This window comes from Malania oleifera, chromosome 3 (assembly GCF_029873635.1).
Source record: "Malania oleifera isolate guangnan ecotype guangnan chromosome 3, ASM2987363v1, whole genome shotgun sequence".
Classification (NCBI taxonomy): Eukaryota; Viridiplantae; Streptophyta; class Magnoliopsida; order Santalales; family Ximeniaceae; genus Malania; species Malania oleifera.
In genome coordinates, this window is record NC_080419.1 from 115591293 (window position 1) to 115609521 (window position 18229).

At 35.4% G+C, this 18229-nt stretch overlaps 1 protein-coding gene across 1 annotated transcript in view; it reads right to left on the reverse strand.

The window, feature by feature from the left end:
• LOC131150812 (myosin-15) overlaps positions 1 to 18229 on the reverse strand; it is an 81791-nt gene that overhangs the window by 3943 nt on the left and 59619 nt on the right. The window contains exons 23-31 of the mRNA XM_058101789.1: positions 15659 to 15880; positions 11585 to 11724; positions 11214 to 11325; positions 10949 to 10999; positions 10781 to 10864; positions 10325 to 10495; positions 10058 to 10210; positions 4640 to 4816; positions 127 to 261 (exon numbers count right to left, since the gene is read on the reverse strand). Coding sequence (XP_057957772.1) covers positions 127 to 261; positions 4640 to 4816; positions 10058 to 10210; positions 10325 to 10495; positions 10781 to 10864; positions 10949 to 10999; positions 11214 to 11325; positions 11585 to 11724; positions 15659 to 15880 — 1245 coding nt within the window. The remainder of the gene's footprint in view (positions 1 to 126; positions 262 to 4639; positions 4817 to 10057; positions 10211 to 10324; positions 10496 to 10780; positions 10865 to 10948; positions 11000 to 11213; positions 11326 to 11584; positions 11725 to 15658; positions 15881 to 18229) is intronic.

An 18229-nucleotide genomic window follows, 5' to 3' on the forward strand; every position in this document is an offset into this window, starting at 1 on the left:
CTTGTACAAGTGGTATGGCATCAGAATCATGCAAAGATAAGCAGCCATTACTCAATGAGCAAACATATACGCAATTACAAAAGAATAAATTCAGTGGTAGATGCAGGGTGACAATGTAGCACTTACTTGATTTCCACACAAATGACTCATAAGAGAATCCAAGAATTTGATGATGCTATCCCACTGACTACTCTGTGACTGCTGTGGAATATTACCTGGCGATCTAGATGACTTCCCAGCATGCATCCGTGTTTTGGGAGCCTTACAAAGGATTAAACGTAAAAAGCAATAACTTAGAGATAAATCCAAATAGCAAACGTGCAACCAAATTAATCCTTTTCCAGGGCACCCCCCCCCCCCCCCGGCCCCCGGGGGGGGGGGGGGGGAGGAGATTTCCATAATAAAGTCTTGTCTTCTTTTTTCCCCTTCCCCTTTGTAAAAGCTGAATCAAACTTATGGGAACAAATTAAAAATGAAGCTTTAGAAGTTAAAATGTATAGGCAATTTTGCTTCGATCTGTCAGAAGATAATTTGTACTCCCCTTTCCCCATTAAAAAAACCCTGCAGTTAGCCAGTTACTTTTTCTAAATTTAGTAACCAAGAGAAAATATTTTTCGAATTCACAACATGGCTTGAAAATACAGGCCAAGCTTTCAACTTTAGGGAACACAAAGTAGACGCCAATATTTTAATTCTAATTGGTGGCAACAAGAAACTAACTTAGTAAGAGAGATTGCAAACAAGGGAATTCTATTACCACCAGTTACAATCTAACAATCAGAAAAGGCACTCTCCATGATCATGCGATTTAAGCATTTTTTTAAAGATAACGGGTGTAAACCAGACTCCAAGGTAGAGTCACCCAAGTCCGGCAGAGAAATGAATAAACATATCAATGATTGGCCATAAAAGAATACTATCCACCAAATCAACACAAGATAAGGTTTTTACAACAAGAAATTGGGGATTCATCATACAAAAATGAAGAGCAGACATCACTCATATCTTTCAGTTTCTCTAGATTGCACTCAAACCCACCCCCCCCCCCCCCAAAAAGGTTCAAGTGTCCCTCTCTCTTCCCATTTAATGCAAAACACTATTTTGTGTGTGTGTGTGTGTGAGAGAGAGAGAGAGAGAGCACCCCACAACTCGTCATTTGGATATAGCAGTCTTTACTAAATTCACCTATAAGCTCAAGACCGCTTCAAAGGCAACCATTGCATGTGACGTTTTGAATTTGATCCTCCACTGCATCACAGAATATGCAGTACATCTGCAAAATATAAAATGAGCAAGCTTTCTAGATGTCCCCTAGTTTATCATAAGATTTCTGGATGTCCAATTCGCACCTTTGGAGTCTCTTCCTTCAACCTCACACCCATCACTTTATCTGCAACAAAAGCCCCATCCCACCATGAAAGCATGATGTTTAGCTAATAACTTTCCAGTCACTTTTTTCAGTCTATTAGCAAGTACTTGGGCCAATATTTGAAAATACTCCCCACCAATCCGATGAGCCTATAAGATTCTTGTCCCCACCGTTCTTACGATAAAAGCAATGAAGGATGCATTAAAGCTACCAACACTCTCCAATGCCATGAAACTGTTTGAACATAGCCATCACATCACCTGATATATTCCCACTGATGCTAAAAGAAAGCCAAAGAAAAGTCATCAGGTCCTCGTCATTTACTCCCTGGCGTCTGCAAGGGTCCTTACAATCTCTTCCTCAAAAATTGCTTGATATCTTACCATCTGAGCTCTCCACCAACATCCAACCATTTTAGGTGTGAAAGAAGTACTCTACTTGAAAAGACTTCTATAGAAACCCTTTATGCCCTCCTTACCTCCACTATTGAAAGTAATATTATACTAACCTCCAAAAAGTTCATAAAATTAAAACACTTATTATCATTGGCGAAACTATGAAAGAACTCAGTGCTCTTGTCCTGTTCTTGTAGCCAAAGAGGTCTTGACTTTTGCTACCATAATATATCTATCATTTCCATCACACAGGCCAACTCATTCTTAGCTTTATATTTCCTCCTTTTGTCCCATTTGAAGACCTTTTGTCAGTCTCATTTTAAGTCCAGAATGTTTTATGCATGCAAGATGGCAAGAACTCTATAGGAGCTTTTTGTTGACTTTCTTCAATACTAGAATGACATTATTTTCTTCTTCCTATGGGTGATTCTCATAACCTATTAGTATGAGGCTAACAGTTAAATGCTTTGTTAACTGTTCTAATCACACTGAGCCCCTAATTTTCTTGCCCTAATTTCTAGTATTCCCAATTTCCTTCACAAACTGTAATCTAGATAAATTTCCATAGCTTCTCCCTGCTGTCCAGCATCATGTAAATTTGCAGAGTCCATCTGAGCCTACCCACACCTCTGAGACCTCAATAACCCGCTGATCCATTGGTATTTATGGCCACCTCACCTTTCATCTTGCTCCTTTGAATCCCTACATGATTACCCACCACTGGATCATGGAATGCTCCCCACTGACAAAAACAAACAGAGAAGGATAATTAGGCCTGCCCTCCATTGCATCTTTGTTAAACACAACATTTCCCTGATTTAGGATGGTATCAATCTAGCCATAGTCCAATTCACCCTTCCACTTTCTTTCCACAATCCACATTCCGTCCTCGATTATTATTTTTTCAAACAGATCATCAAAAGTTTTTATCTCCACCTGCAGGACTTTCTTCCCGTCTTTTCCGTGAATGTAAAGGTACCCAAAATTAGAAGCTCTAATCCAATCCATAGATATTTGAGCTCCCAAAATTGAGTGATGAATTGTTGCCCTATGAGAATGCTGTTTCTTCTTTGACACTAATCGCATTTCTGCATACATAAGAGTTCCTTTATTCATGTTTGGAAGAAGCCACCCTATTCCCCCATCTATATTTCTATATTATGTAAGAATTTGAGGATCCAAGTCTAAGTCTTTACAAAAAAATGAATGAGATTTGATTAAGCAATCTTGATTTTTGAACATGAAGAAACAAAGAAGCCATTGCAATTGTCGGAAGCAAAATAAGCAATAAAGTTGCTGCTTTGAACATGAGTACAATATTTTAACTGCCTTATTTGACACTAGATGTTTCACCTGAGGTGCTTCATTCACTCAAACACAAGCACAGCCGTTTTAGTTTATGAGTGTTAGTAGGCAATAGTTTCCATGATACAATATTTTAACTGCCTTATTTGACATTAGATGTCTCACCTGAGGTGTTTCATTCACTCAAACACAAGCACAGATGTTTTAGCTTATGAGGGTTAGTAGGCCACAGTTTGCATGATTCAATATTGGGATTGTAAATCTGCAATTGGAAAAAATTTTCAACAAGGAAAAAGGGAGAAACGGTACACATGAAATGTTGTTCAAATAAATGAAACAAAAGCAACAAAGAAAGATCCCCCCCCCCCCCCCCCCAAAAAAAATTTCTCAAAGACACTAATATTCTGATATGAGCTACTGGGGTTTGGGAGAGAATAAGTTTTGAGTTGTCTTACTAATCTATTTATTTAGGAAATAACACAAATGAGTAACAACAACAACAACAAGCCTTAACTCCCACTAGGTGGGGTTGGCTCTATGAATATACATAACATAGTGACAAATTTTCATTTACCTTACTGAAGTAAATAAGCAAGACTTAGAAAATTTATGGGGTTCTGTATCCATAAGGCTTAATACTTTTGTTGTCAGTTTAAAGCTGTCAACAATGGCTTTGCTTAATCGTGTGAGCATGTTTCTAATAAAGCTAGATTCAAGGATGAGATATCAAAACAATTCAGATAAGAATACTTGGACTGCAGTTGGGGCATTAACATGCTGGAAGAGATTTCAAGCAGATTCTAGGAAGAAGTGGCACAATCAATCAAGAGAAACGTCCTTCATAATCACATTTGGATCAAAAAAAAAAAAGTGGAATTTGTGCTTGTGGAATCACAATCTCATTCATTTTAAACTGTCAATGGTAATCCTTTCATTCAAGTATGTCTTGGTCAAACATAGAAGATGAGGTATAAGGCGCACATGACATTGGTCACAAACCACCAAGAAATTAAATTGAGCTTGAGACACTACTATAGAAACACATCCATCAGAAATGACATGTGGGACTAACAACATGGCCCATAAATCCACAAAGGCAGTGACAAATGAAAAATTTACCTTCATCGTTTAGTTTATAATAAATACGCTTCATCAATTATGGGTCTCACACTTAGGATCCACCACAACTCTTAGTATTGTTGCCAAACTAGAAAATTTTAAAAGGAGCATGCAAAAACCTCATAAGTAGAACTTTGTGGCTCATGATGAATGATAATCATAATCCAACCACTATCATGTTGACATTTGGTCCATATGAAAGAGTTGTAATTTGTGCTTTAAGCTCCAGCAGGGACTCCTTGTAACAAATAGTTACTATAGTAGCATGGCAGACAGAACATCATAAAAATAGAAGGGATTATGACTCTTTTGCAACACACAAATCACTAACTCATTTCCCTAATATTGATAAGTAGAAATTTTTCCATCAACAAAATTGCATTTTTTGAAGCAAAAGAAACTTCAAATATTCAAGAAAGAAACACAAACACACACACAGTCACCTACTTACCTGAATGCAAGAAGCCAATAGTGGGGATATTTCTTTCTTCAAATTATCACGAATCAAGCCAAAAATCTTCTCTACGCAAGCAGTTAATTGTTGTTTAAATAGTATAGCCGGATACCGTGCTTCTAAATGCGACATACTATCCTCAAACCCAGAAAATTTAAAAGAGGATTTTAGACCCTGAGAAGCAAAGCAAATTGAGACCAGATCAACTCCTACACAAATAATCTTAGACACAAAAGAATAATTAAGCAAAGAAAGAAAATGTGTAGAACAAACCAAAAAAAATATCAAAACTTTATGCAACTAGTAAGTGCACATAAACCTTCATTCACCATTAGAAATTAGCATTATAAAGCTGCTGCAACAATACTTTTTATTTAGAAACTAAAAATGAAATTCTATAAGCAGTGATTCTAATGGTTTACATGACAAACTGTAAGAATGAGGATGCTGTCACCATTTCAGAGGGTTCAGCTAGCAGAATTTCAGAAGGAACTCTATTGGAAGGTTTTAATCCCCAAAAGTTATGATAATGTTTTGTTACCACAATATACTTTTCTAAAACCTCATGAACATCAAATGTTTATAATTTTTACAAATATAAGATGTTTCAACTAGTTAAATTTGCACAGAAGGCATTCTGTTGTAAAGCACCACCTTCAAAAAGTTATGGCAGTGCATACAGTAAGCAAATTTCACATTGAATTTTTACAGACATCAGATGCTTCAACTAGTTGAATTTGCACAAGAAGGAATTCTATTGCAAGCATCAACTTCAAACAGTCATGATAGCCTTCTATGCAAATTCAACTAGATGAAACATCTCACATCATAGTTCTCAAATCGAGACTCGAATCGTGAATCAAAATTTCAATTTTGAGAATTGAGAATCGAGTCGAATCATAAGATTTGGTACAAATTTCCAAAATCAATTCTAAATGAAGTGCATATACTGATATACAAACAAGAAGCAAAATAATCAAATACATTTAAATTTTGATAATAAAAATACCATATTTCATGTGTACGCTTCCTTTAAAATGAGAAGAGATTAAAATAATGAACTTTATGCCATTTAAGGGAAGGAATTAAGAAACAATAATAAAAAATTAAACTTTTTGATTTTATCAACAATTTTAAAAAACATATATTTCATGCATATTCTTGGTTGGATTAAAAAGAAAAAATAAATAAATATTAAGCTAAAAAAAATAATTAATTGAACAAGCTACTAAAAAACTAACTTTTGAATCTTAACAACAACAAGAAAAAAAACCAAGCCTTTAGTCCCACTATGTGGGACCGGCTATAAGATACCTTTTCCGCCAATTTATGCGATCATGAACCATTTCTTTTGACAGATTCAGGGATATTAAATCCTTACTTACAATCTCCTCCCAAGTTATTTTAGGTCTACCCCTACCCCTTCTACTTCCCCCACAGTAACTAACTCACTCTTCCTCACTGGTGCACTTTGTGGTCTACGTTGCAATATGTTCATCCCTTAATTAAGCTAAAAAATTATAATAATTAGTTGAACAAGCTACTTAAAAACTAACTTTTGAATCTTAACACAATGAAATATGAGAACCACCTTAGCTAGTGAACATTCTGCCCCTTCTTCTCAATGACAAAACACTATACTTATTCTAAAGTGAAGAATGGTTTTGCGAAGGCAGCATAAGATCTACAGTTCTATTTTCTCCTATTTTTAAGCACAAAATTGACATAGACGAGGAATGGAATGTAATCGTGTGAAAATGAAAGCAATAAAAAAGAAAGAAATGTTGTTTTGGGGGTTTCAAACTATTCAAGTTTGTGAGGATATAATACATCCAAAATCGTGTGAATCGATAGATTCGGATCAATTCGATAGATTCACAAGGTGAATCGGTAGATCCAGCAATGATTCCGTTGTTTTTAGTTTTTCTAGTAAGATTTGAATCGATATGGTGTGAGATTGATAGGAATCATATGATTCGAAACACAAATCGTAAGATTCTAACAACTATGTTCGACATCCATAAAATTTTCATACAAAATTTATTGTGGAAGCATAACATTATTGTGACTTTAGAAAACCCACTGTCATCCATGATTCACAATTTTTTTAATAATAAAATAAGGATTCATTAATAGAATAAGAATATAAAGCTAGGAAAATAAGACATCTCCTTAACAAAATTTGGAAAATCCAGATAAAAAACACAAAAGAACAACCTACAAACTGAAGAACAAAAGAGAAAAAAACCACCACGAACTAACACTCCAACACATGACGCCAATCGTGTTGAATATCATAAAAGCTCACCTCCTTAAAATTCCCTTGTCCCACACACTAAAGAGAACCAAAATAATGTTCCTTTTCCCAAACCATCAACCAAGCTACTTCTTCCCTAAAAAAATGTGCGAATTACGCTCCATCCACAACCCCCAAAAGAATGCAAAAAAAGCACATTTCCAAAGCATTGCCCTTTCCTTTTCCTGCCAAATCCATGTCAAAGTATTGTGTGAATGGTTGCCTTCTGGCCTCGAGTTCTGTAAATTATATATAGACTTTACAAGAATGCTATACATGGAAAGCAAATAAGTTCCCACATGATTCTAGCCCTCTACATTTAAACTATAATCTGTCAAATAATGTATGCTAATTCTACAGAATAATAAATGGAGAAATAAGGAAATAATTGTGGGCTGAAATAAGGAAAGAAGTGTGAACAACAAAGTTTTTGCTGTCCGTTGACAGCCCCCCTCAAATTGATGTTGGTTGATCAACCAGCATCAATTTGCTACTTAGGAAGCAATGTCGATGACCAGTGAGAGCATTGGTGAATATGTGGAAGAGTGATAACACAAGCTTCAAATGCTTCACAGATAAAGTGACAGTAGACTTCAATATGCTTTGTGCGCTCATGATAGATAGGATTGGCCATTATCTGAATAACATTCGTATTATCGGCATGTAGAGGCGTAGGATTGGTCTCAGAAAAATCAAACTCAACAAGAAAACTTCAAAGCCAAATAATTTCAGAACAAGCAAGAGACATCGCCCAATATTCAAAGTCTATAGATGACTTAGAAACTCTGTCTTGCTTCTTACTCTTCCAAGAGATCAATGCATCACCTAACAACACAAACCAACCAATGATGGAGCGACGTGTATCCGCACAACCAGCCCAATCAACATCGCTATAAGTAGCAAGGCAAGTAGAATTGCCTACAAGGAAGAATAAACCACGGCAGAAGTGCCCTAAACATAGCATATGATCCTACTGACTTGCTGTACAGCAAAAGAAATGTTCAGTCTAGTAATGGTGAGATATATAAGACTACCCACCAAATTCTTGTATAAACTGAGATCAGCAAGTAAGTCACCCTCCTCTTTGTGAAGCTTGACATTTAATTCCATGGGAGTATCAACAAAAGTAGCCTCCTGAAGGCCAACATTAGCCACCAAGTCACTAGCATACTTATGTTGATTGAGTGAAATACCAGATGGACTACGATGCACCTAAAGACCAAGAAAATATGTGAGAGACCGAAGATCTTTCATATGAAAGGACTCCAAGAGATGACTATGAGAGACCAAAGACCCTTCATATGAAAGGACTCTGAGAGACGAGTCTTGAGTTGACCAAGTACAGCAGAATCGGAACTAGTGATCACAATATCATCAACAAAAACCAAAAGAACAACAATACCCATGTCTGATTTCCGAAGAAACAATTAAGTGTCATACTTTCTTTGCTTGAATGAAAATTGTAATAAAGTGGTGCGGAATTTATCAAACTGGACCCTCGGAACTTGTTTGAGACCATAAAAAGAGCGACGAAGCCTACACACACGTGAAGTCGAAGAGGGAAACAAACAAAGGGGTGGCTTCATATATATACACTCTTTAAGATGCCCGTGAAGAAGAACACTCTTGACATCAGCAGCAAGAGTTAGAATTGTACGAACATTAGTCATCTTAGCCACAGGAGCAAAGATCTCTTCATAATTGACACCTTATTCCTAATTATTCCCAAGTGCAACAAGGCGAGCTTTGTAACGATCCAAACTTCCATCAAATCAGACCTTGACTGTGTAAACCCATTTGCAACCTAGAGGAACAATGGTGGGAGGAGAAGGCTCAATGTCCCAAGTGTGATTGGCCTCTGGCAATTTCTTCCTGCATAGCTTGTCGCCAACAATCATGCTTGGCAGCGTGTGAGTAGGATGTGGGAATATCAAAATTGGACAACGCAGCAGTAAGAGCCGAAATAGAATTGCTAAAACTGGAAGAGGGAAACCCATGCCTATCCAGGGGTAGAGACACTCGAGGAGAGCAACGTACCAAAGGCTCTGAAGGTGCAACAACTGACTGAATCTGAAGCGTGGTAGGATCAAACATCGGGCTACGTACCAAAGGTTCTATAATCTTGTCCAAAAACTTTCGGTTCACCCTATCATAAGCTTTCTCAAAATCAAACTTAAATATGATACCCATCTTCTTCGTTATCCGAATATCCTCCACAACCTCATTAGCAATCAAAATGGCATCCCCAATTTGCCGGCCCCCGTCAAATGCACTCAAAGCCATAGAAATAGTCCTATCAAACACCGTACTCAGCATATTAGCTAACACTTTAGTGATGATTTTATAAACACGGAAAATTAGGCTAATACGTCTATAGTCCAAAATCTTAATAGATTTATTCTTCTTCGGCATGTGAGTTATGAAAGTGGAACTGATAGTCTTGCTTAAAATTCCATTTCCAAAAATTCATAAAGACCTTAAGAAAATCATCCTCAACCACCTTCCAACAATTTTGGAAGAAAGCCAAATTAAAATCATCTGGTCCTAGAGCTTTATCCCTCTCCATCCCAAAAACTGTGGCCCTCAACTTCCTCTTCCTTGAAAGGTCTCTCCAACCAACCTGCCTCCTCACCAAAAAGAAGGTCCCATTCTAATCCTTCAATCATAGGTCTGCTAGCATCCTCCTCAGAACAAAAATTAGAATAAAACTCAGTGATTCAGCAGCAATTTGACTCTGATCTGTTATAAAGACCCCCCCCACCCCATCCACTTCCAACTCTCTGATCAAATTCTTCCTCGTTTTCCCCGTCACTATCACAAATCTGATTCAAGTTTATTTTTCACCTCTAAATCACAAGAACTGTTGCAACACTTTTTTGAAATATTTCATTTCTAATTATGAATCAACAAAAGTTGCCACTGACCACCAGCACTAGTACTAGGAGGAGGAGGAGGACAAGGACGAGGGTGAGGGCAGCAGCTTATAGAAGCCACATATTGACACAAGTACTCTCCAAATTGCACAAGGCCCAACTAACCACAAGCATGAAAAATGATTTTAAAAAAGGATGATGAGCAGATCATAAATGAAAAGTAACTGCTAACTTGAAATAAGTAACCTGTGCAACCCTCCCAGGCAACCCAGAAGACCCTGCAGAACGTTGAGAAGTTGTAACCAAACAGTTGTTTGATCGTAAATTCCTCTGGAGGAGGCACAGAAGTGCTGAAGCATTAGACAACCAATATGGCAAAGTAACATTCTCATCTCCCACCTGAACAATTTTGAAAGCATAATATAGAAACCCATCAATAACAGCTACACATAATATCTGGCAGAATTTAATGCAACACGCAGAAACATTAATGGAAGCCAGACAAAACAATACCTTCAGAACTCCATTAATTCCCTCAATTATATGATCAAAAATAGCAGTCCGCTCAGACTCAAAGGCACGCCAGTGAAGAAGACATTTATATATGATACAAGCTGCTACTGGTTTACCATTATTAAACCCCAAATCTTCTTTAATACATCTTGAGAGGAATTCATAATTCTCCTGTGCAGAAAACAAATATTTTTAAAAATCTATAACTGCAGAACAATGCATCATGAAGATGGCAAGAAAACAATCTTGATATTCATTAACATATTAATCAGAGAAATTTCCAGACTTCTTGTAGCATTCACCATCTTGAGAAATCACAGTAATGTCAAAGATTATAACTTCAATCAGTATAATTAAGACTCAAAAGAAGAAGAAACCTGGTGCCTAGAGAAATCACAGAAATGTCAAAGATTATAACTTCAATCAGTATAATTAAGACTCAAAAGGAGAAGAAACCTGGTGCCTTTCAATCGTTAACTTTGATCGACGTGATTCAGACAAGCCATGTGACGCAATAATTTTTGAAGGAGTGGGTGATTCCTGCATTAAAAATAAACCATAAAACATATACAAAGCCATATTTTTGGACTCCACATTGAAGGAATGATACAGATTATGACTTACAAACATAGATTTCTGGTCACTTTGGGGAAGAACAAGTGCACCAGAGTACTTCTGTTTCAAGAGAAATGAGTATTCAACATCACTCTAATGATTTAAAAAAGAAAAAATTATATGAAATCAAAATCTTCCATATTAACTGATGCAAATTTTCACTTAAATAAAAGGTGTATATATACAAATAAGAAAAGAAGCTTAACTACTCAAGTATGGTAAACTCCATAAAGTAGAACTTGAAATGTGTGTGTACACATTCAACACAACTTACTTCAGAATATGACTTGGCAAACCCAGGACGGTTCCTCTTTGGAGATGCACTCAATGTTTTTTTACGTAGAACTTGATTTTCATCTTCTAAGTTCGAAAGCTTCTCCTCCAAGCTATGATTTAAAGAAAATAAGAATAAACGAGTAAAAGCAACACGTTCAGAATTCTACAGACCTTTGTTTAGTAAAATAGAAAAATGGAAACTCATTATCTGAAATGCAGCACAATATAAATCTAATATGCAATTAAATAAAAAGAGGTAGCTAAAAAACAGGGAACCAGACAAGGCCATTAGTCATCAAGCGCACATAATCTCAAGGAAAATTTCACAATCCGTTAATAAACATCAAATTTACAAGGATTAAACAACACCTTTGCAAATTTTGTTGAAGTTGTGTGCACTTTTGTTCGACTTCCTGCAACTTCTCAAGGGTATCATTACTATTATTTTGAACCTTGACAAGCTCGAGCTCCAGTGCCGAGTTTTTCTTTTCGAATGCATCCATAGAATTCTGTAGAGAAGTGCTTTCCAAGTGTGAAATTTTCCAATTTAAAACAGACTATCCATGTCAGGAGAAAAACACAGAAATTTCATATGAATCTGTTCAAAAGAAAAGAGATGCTAAAAAAATAGTGCAATGTTAATTATCGAGCATCTAACAACGTAATCATACATGCAGTAACCAATTACAAAATTCTAAATTCCTTCAACAAGGAATAGGGATCACTGATATATTATTTTTGAAGACACATCAAGAACAAAGCAATACTGTAACAGTACAAACTTGAAAACCCCAAATTGTTAAGAGATAAATGGATGGTGCCTGATAAGTTGCAAACCTCAACAAAAAAAAATAAAAAATATTGTCATTAAATGGAGAACTGCAACAAGAATAAATAAATAAATAATAAAATAAAAGGAAATTACAGCAAGAGCAGATACATGTGTTTGGACACCAAATGACCATATTAGGCAGCTTCCATCCACTTCATCATATATAAACTAACATGCAATGGTGACATGACCAATCGCCAAACTCTATTCATATGGTGACTATCCAGTGAGCGGACATAACCAACCAAAAACAAAAGAGACTTCAAACAAAAGAGATAAACTCGAAGGAGAAGAGGCCTTAAGAACAAAAATAGTAATCTCTGACAGTCAAAAATAATTAAGAAGAAATTAAACATTATGCAACACAAACACAAAAAATGATCACTAAAGGCTGCCAAAATAAGCAAAAAAAATAATTTAAAAAAAATAAAATGTAAAACAGACTGAGTTGGTCATATAGCAAATAAAAAATAAGTAATAAATAAATCACTGGCTGCTGTTATGATTAATTATGTTTGACTAGTAACAATTAAATTCTATAGGGCATGGATAAAGGCAGGCAAATGCTACTAAATGAAGCATAGGTTTAAATAAATAAATAAATACAGGTTTAAATAAATAAATAAATACACACACACAAGACATGTCTACAACAGCCCAGCCATCCACTCAGCCAACACATGAAACAGATAAAATCAGGCAGATATAGAACTACGGCCTTATAACCTCCACATCATTTTGTAAGACCTCACATGCTCATCAAGCAAGTAAATAATGAGATGACCAAATATCATTAGTTGTCAATTCATAAAGGGTGTCCCCAGGTCACTAGGCTCCCGGATTTGCGTGGCTAAGCGGAGGGACATCACAGCGTGCGCAACCTTCCCTCTGTTTTTATGCAGAAAGGCTGTTTCTTTGGACTTGAACCCGTGACCAACTGGTCACAAAGGAGCAATTGTAAGGCCCGCTTCATTAGTTGTCAATTCATCTATTCTAAAATATAGATTAAACTCTAATTTGGAGATAGACACAGACTAGAATTTGGATCACCAATCATCTGCATGCTGAACATGCATAGTGGCACAGGGACAAAATGTTCTATAATCTTCAAGATCATTTTCAGCAAAATCACATACTTGTAGGGGAGAATACGAAGTGTGAATATAAATGAAGAGTTAGGAAATATGCACACATGTATCATGCTCCTTAACCTTGATTTCTAGTTTTTCTCCTGCCATAGCTACATTAAAAAAAACTAGCAACCACATGCATTAGTTCAAGGCCAACTCCATGTTCAACCAATCAAAACAAGCTTAGGGGGGCCGTCTTCACAGCATAAGGCCCAATTCAACTCATTTATGAAAAAGATCTCATGTTTACCACCTCTTCAGTTGACAGATAAAAAAGAACAAAAGCAGAAGCATGTACTTGCCAAGAAACAACTGGGAAGCTAAAACATTAAGATTCAATATCTTTTCTTCAATACATCATTTCCCACGGACAATTGAAACACATCTTCTATCTCCATCTTTGTTTTACTCTCTCTCTTTAAAGAACCTCTTCTAATGTTCAATATTCCAGTCCATAAATTCTTTTGAAAAAATGAATGTTGGTTCATTTTTGAATTACGGCATGGGCATTTTCAACATTTTGTTGAAAACTTCGTCATTTTTTTTAGCCCTCAAGAAGCATCAATAGAAATGGCAGCAGAAGGGTAGTTTCTAAGCACATAGAAACACCTAATTTAGCATCCAGAGGAAAAGAAAGCTAAAGCGATTCCCAAAGTAGCAACAAGAGAAATCGGGCAGCTTAAACCATGAAAACAGGGTTATGGCAGAAGAATCCAAGCATAGAGCAACTAGGCAAAGCAGTAGAGTGCTGCACCCTAGCTAATTTAGCATCAAGCGAAAAAGAAAGCCAAATTGATTCCCATAGTAGGAGCAAGCAATATCGGGGTGGCCTAAACCATGAAAACAGGGTTGTGGAAGAGCAATCCAAGCATCTTGGTGCTAGGCAAAGCAGTGGAGTGCTGCACCTAGATAGAGAGAGTTCAATAGCCAAATAATAAATCAATAACACCTAACATGTAACTTATTTTTGAGTAATCTAGTTGGTTCCATCATGAAAACTTAATATTGTTACCTAATAAAAATTCATCTTTAATTTATCAATTATTATGATATAAATATAACTAAAAACATTCACATTTTATAATTTATTTTTTTTTAAAAAGAGCATGCACTCTGAAGAATTGTCTGCACTAGGGACTCCAGGAGACATTGAAGGTAATGAGAATAGTTAAGAAACTCAAAACTTTGTACAAGAAAAAAATATTAAAAGAAATAGAGATGGAATTTTCTTAAGGATAGCCCATTCGATATATATAAAGTTTCTCAAGCTAGAAACATTAACTGCAGCAAAGTATGCCAGGGGAAAAGTTGGGGGATGAATTGAATGAAGACACCGAGTATGATAGCAATTTGGTAATGTTAATCATTTGTTAGTAGATAAAATCTGAGCCCAATACGGCTATAATTCATCATTTGACAATGCTCCTGGTCCCAAATAGCTTAGTGGTAGATTTGGATGGGTTTTCCTTTATTTAACAACAAAGAAAGTAATTTGAATGTTCTCAGAGGATAGGTTAATATGAAGCAAATATGTATCTAGAGGTGATATCAAATGTTTAGGCTAATAGGGCCAAGACATGTTGGATAGAATTGTTATGGTTTTCCAGATCTTAGTGAGAAGAAGGCTTAAAAACAATCAGATTACCTGAAGTGCGCAATTAACTACAATTTACAATAGGAAGGGATTAAAGAAGGTTTTTTCAATAAGTAATCTTTACCAGTGTAGACTAATCGTCCTTTTTCTTTAAATTTAGAAAACTCCTTGTCCTCCTTCAGTTTGTGTCATCTCTCTCTCTAATTATTATTTTTTTTTTAAAAAAGCAGTCAACACTTACAAGTGAAACAATTAGTTGGCTACGCAGGGATGGAAGCCGCAGAAATATTTTCTTAATAACTATTTGCTTACAAAAGACTGAGGAAGCTAATATGTAAACAGGCAAAAGAAGCTACAGCTGCTTTGACTTCAAACAAATGAGACATGAATCCATTTGGTAAAAAAAAATGGGTGAAATTGTACCTTGGAAAGTGTGTGTTTAAGGTATGCTTTTTATTCTTCTCTTGTTTGCAAGAAATTGTATGCATGCAAGTTGGTCTTTTTAACAAAAGAAATTTAATTTAGTGATTTGATAATTCTATTATTTACAAAGTTTATATCTCACAAGATTATTAGTTTTTTAGGTGGTTTGCTTATAATAATTGTCAATGATGATCAAGCTTGAAGGCACTTACACTAAATTAATTATACAACAAACCAGGCCCTTCAATTCAGTTCTTCATTAAAAATACTAATAAACATGTCAACAAAGAAGGATCAAATGTTACAAAATGTAACAATCATTTTCATTTCTAGTTGAACCATTAAGCCAGTCTGACCTACTGCAACATTAAAACCATTAAGAGAAAAAACATTAACTTGCTATAAAAAACAAAAAATCCAAGCCACATAAATCAACTAAAAATGATTAATGCTACATGACTCACCCTTAAAACTGCATTTTCTTTTCTCAATTCTGCCATTGCAATGAGTTCCCTTTCCAAAACCGATTTCTCTCTAACTGACAATTCCAATTGATTTTGCAACACAGCATTCTTGTTGCACTCATTTACAGTAGCCAACTTGGCTGCATCTAACTCAAGATGCATAGATTCCAATGCTTTTTGAAGCTTTGATATTTCTACTAACTTTGCCTCTTCATTTGATGCCTGCATTCCAGAATGTCATTTAAAGTCTATTTAAAAATGCATAAACAATATAAAAGAATAAATCCAAAAGTTCATACTGCTCATAGAAAATATGTTGGTGTTACAAGCTTGACATACACTATTAGGCCCATTTCTTGTCAGCTTAAACTTTTGGCACAATAGGTAATCTAAACAACAACAAAAAAATTAAGCCTCAGGTCCCACTAGGTGGAATCGGCAAAATGAATCATTTTCCGCCAATTTATGTGATCATGAATAATTTCTTTTGACAAATTCAGGACTATTAAATCCTTACTATAGCATTCCAAGTTATTTTAGATCTACCCCTACCCCTTATACTGCCCCTCATAGTAACTAACTCACTTTTCCTCACTGACAAACTATGTGGCCTACGTTGCAAGTGCCCAAACCATCTGAGTTGTCCCTCCCTTATCTTCTATAGAAGTTACACCTAACTTACGGCGAATATGTTCATTTCTTAATTTATCTTTCAATGTTATAGCACTCATCCATCTAAGCATTCTCATCTCGGCAACTTTTACTTTTTGGAAATTATGTTTCTTTGTCGCCCAACATTTTGATCCACATAGCATAGCTGGTCTTATAGTTGTTTTGTACAACTTTCATTTTAATTTTAACGGTATTCTACAATCACAAAGCACATTTGAAGCATTCCCCCATTTTACACAACTTGCATTCACTCTGTGCATTACGTCCTCTTCAATTTCTCCTTCAGCTTGCGTAACAAATCCAAGGTATCGAAACCTACAAGTGTTATTTATTTCATCATCATCAAGTTTAACTTTGTCTCTAATATTCCTCCTACTATTACGGAAAATACATTTCATATATTCCATCTTATTTCTACTTATCCTAAAGCCTCTAGATTCCAAAGCTTCTCTCCGTAATTCTAACTTAGCCGCTACTCCGCCCCTAGTTTCATCAATCAATACAATATCATCTGCAAACAACATACACCCTGGAACCTCAAGTTGGATACTCTTAGTTAGTAGATCCATCACTAAAGCAAAAAGATAAGGGCTCAAAGCATATCCTCGATGAACACCTATGGTGATTGGAAATTCTCTAGTCTCTCCACCTATAGTCCTTAGACTAGTCATTTCTCCATCGTACATATCCGTAATGACATCAATATACCTACCACATGCACTCTTTTTTTCTAAAACCCACAACAAAACTTCTCTTGGTACTCTATCATATGCTTTCTCTAAGTCAATAAATACCATATGCAAGTCCCTCTTCTTTTCCCTAAACATTTCCATTAATTTTCTTAATAGATATATAGCTTTTGTAGTAGAACTCCTAGGCATAAAACCAAATTGATTTTTTGAGACCTCTGTAGCCTTAATCTTTGTTCACCTATCTTTTCCCACAGTTTCATCATATGACTCAAGTTTAATTCCACGATAGTTATTAAACTTATGTTAAAATAAATTAGTTAACCATATAATTCCATTATCACCAAAGAATTTCCAAACTTCAATTGGCATGCTATCCAATCCTATAGCTTTTCCATTTTTCATCTTTTTTAGTGCAAACTTAACTTCGTTAACTTCATTTTGGGAATTGCGAATACAATTCCCACCGAAATTTCACCAATCGAAATTTATTGAATTTCAAAACTTCAATGAAACTTATTGAAATTTTAACTATACAATGGAATTTAAACACAAAGGGAAATTTTGGTATTAATTTGTCTTATTTCTTTTATTGAAACCAAAAACTACTAGAAGGGCTCTTGAAACTATAAAAAAATTAAAATTTAGAATAGTGATGACACTTTATTTAACCATTTATGTGTAAATTATCTTTATTTGTATAATAAATAACATTCAATTAGTATACACAACATACTTGTCATTAGTGTGTTTAATTTATAACATTATACATGAAATTTACATTATCATGTATATTAACCATTTCTAAAGTTCCGTAAAAGAGTTACATGCTTTACTACTAATTTCCATCATTTTTTCAAAATTGAGATTGACATCGAAATTGAAACTTCCATCAAAACATACTTTTGAAGTTTCAAAATTTTATTCAAGATTGAGATTTAATACATTGAGTATAACAAGGGAAAGCAAAAAGTCTTATGTACATTAAACCAACTACAACATATACGGACCATGAAAAGTGCGGTAAATGTGTTCCTACTTTTTGAGCCCAAAAAAAAAATGCCAATGAACTTCCATGGGTTGCAAACCATTTTAAAAAAAAGGGCATAAGAATGACGGGTTCAAATAGGATGCTAGAGAAGTTTATTTCCTCATAAGGATCAAAATCTTCACGTCCATCAAATAGTGGCACTCAACAAGGTAATTTGCA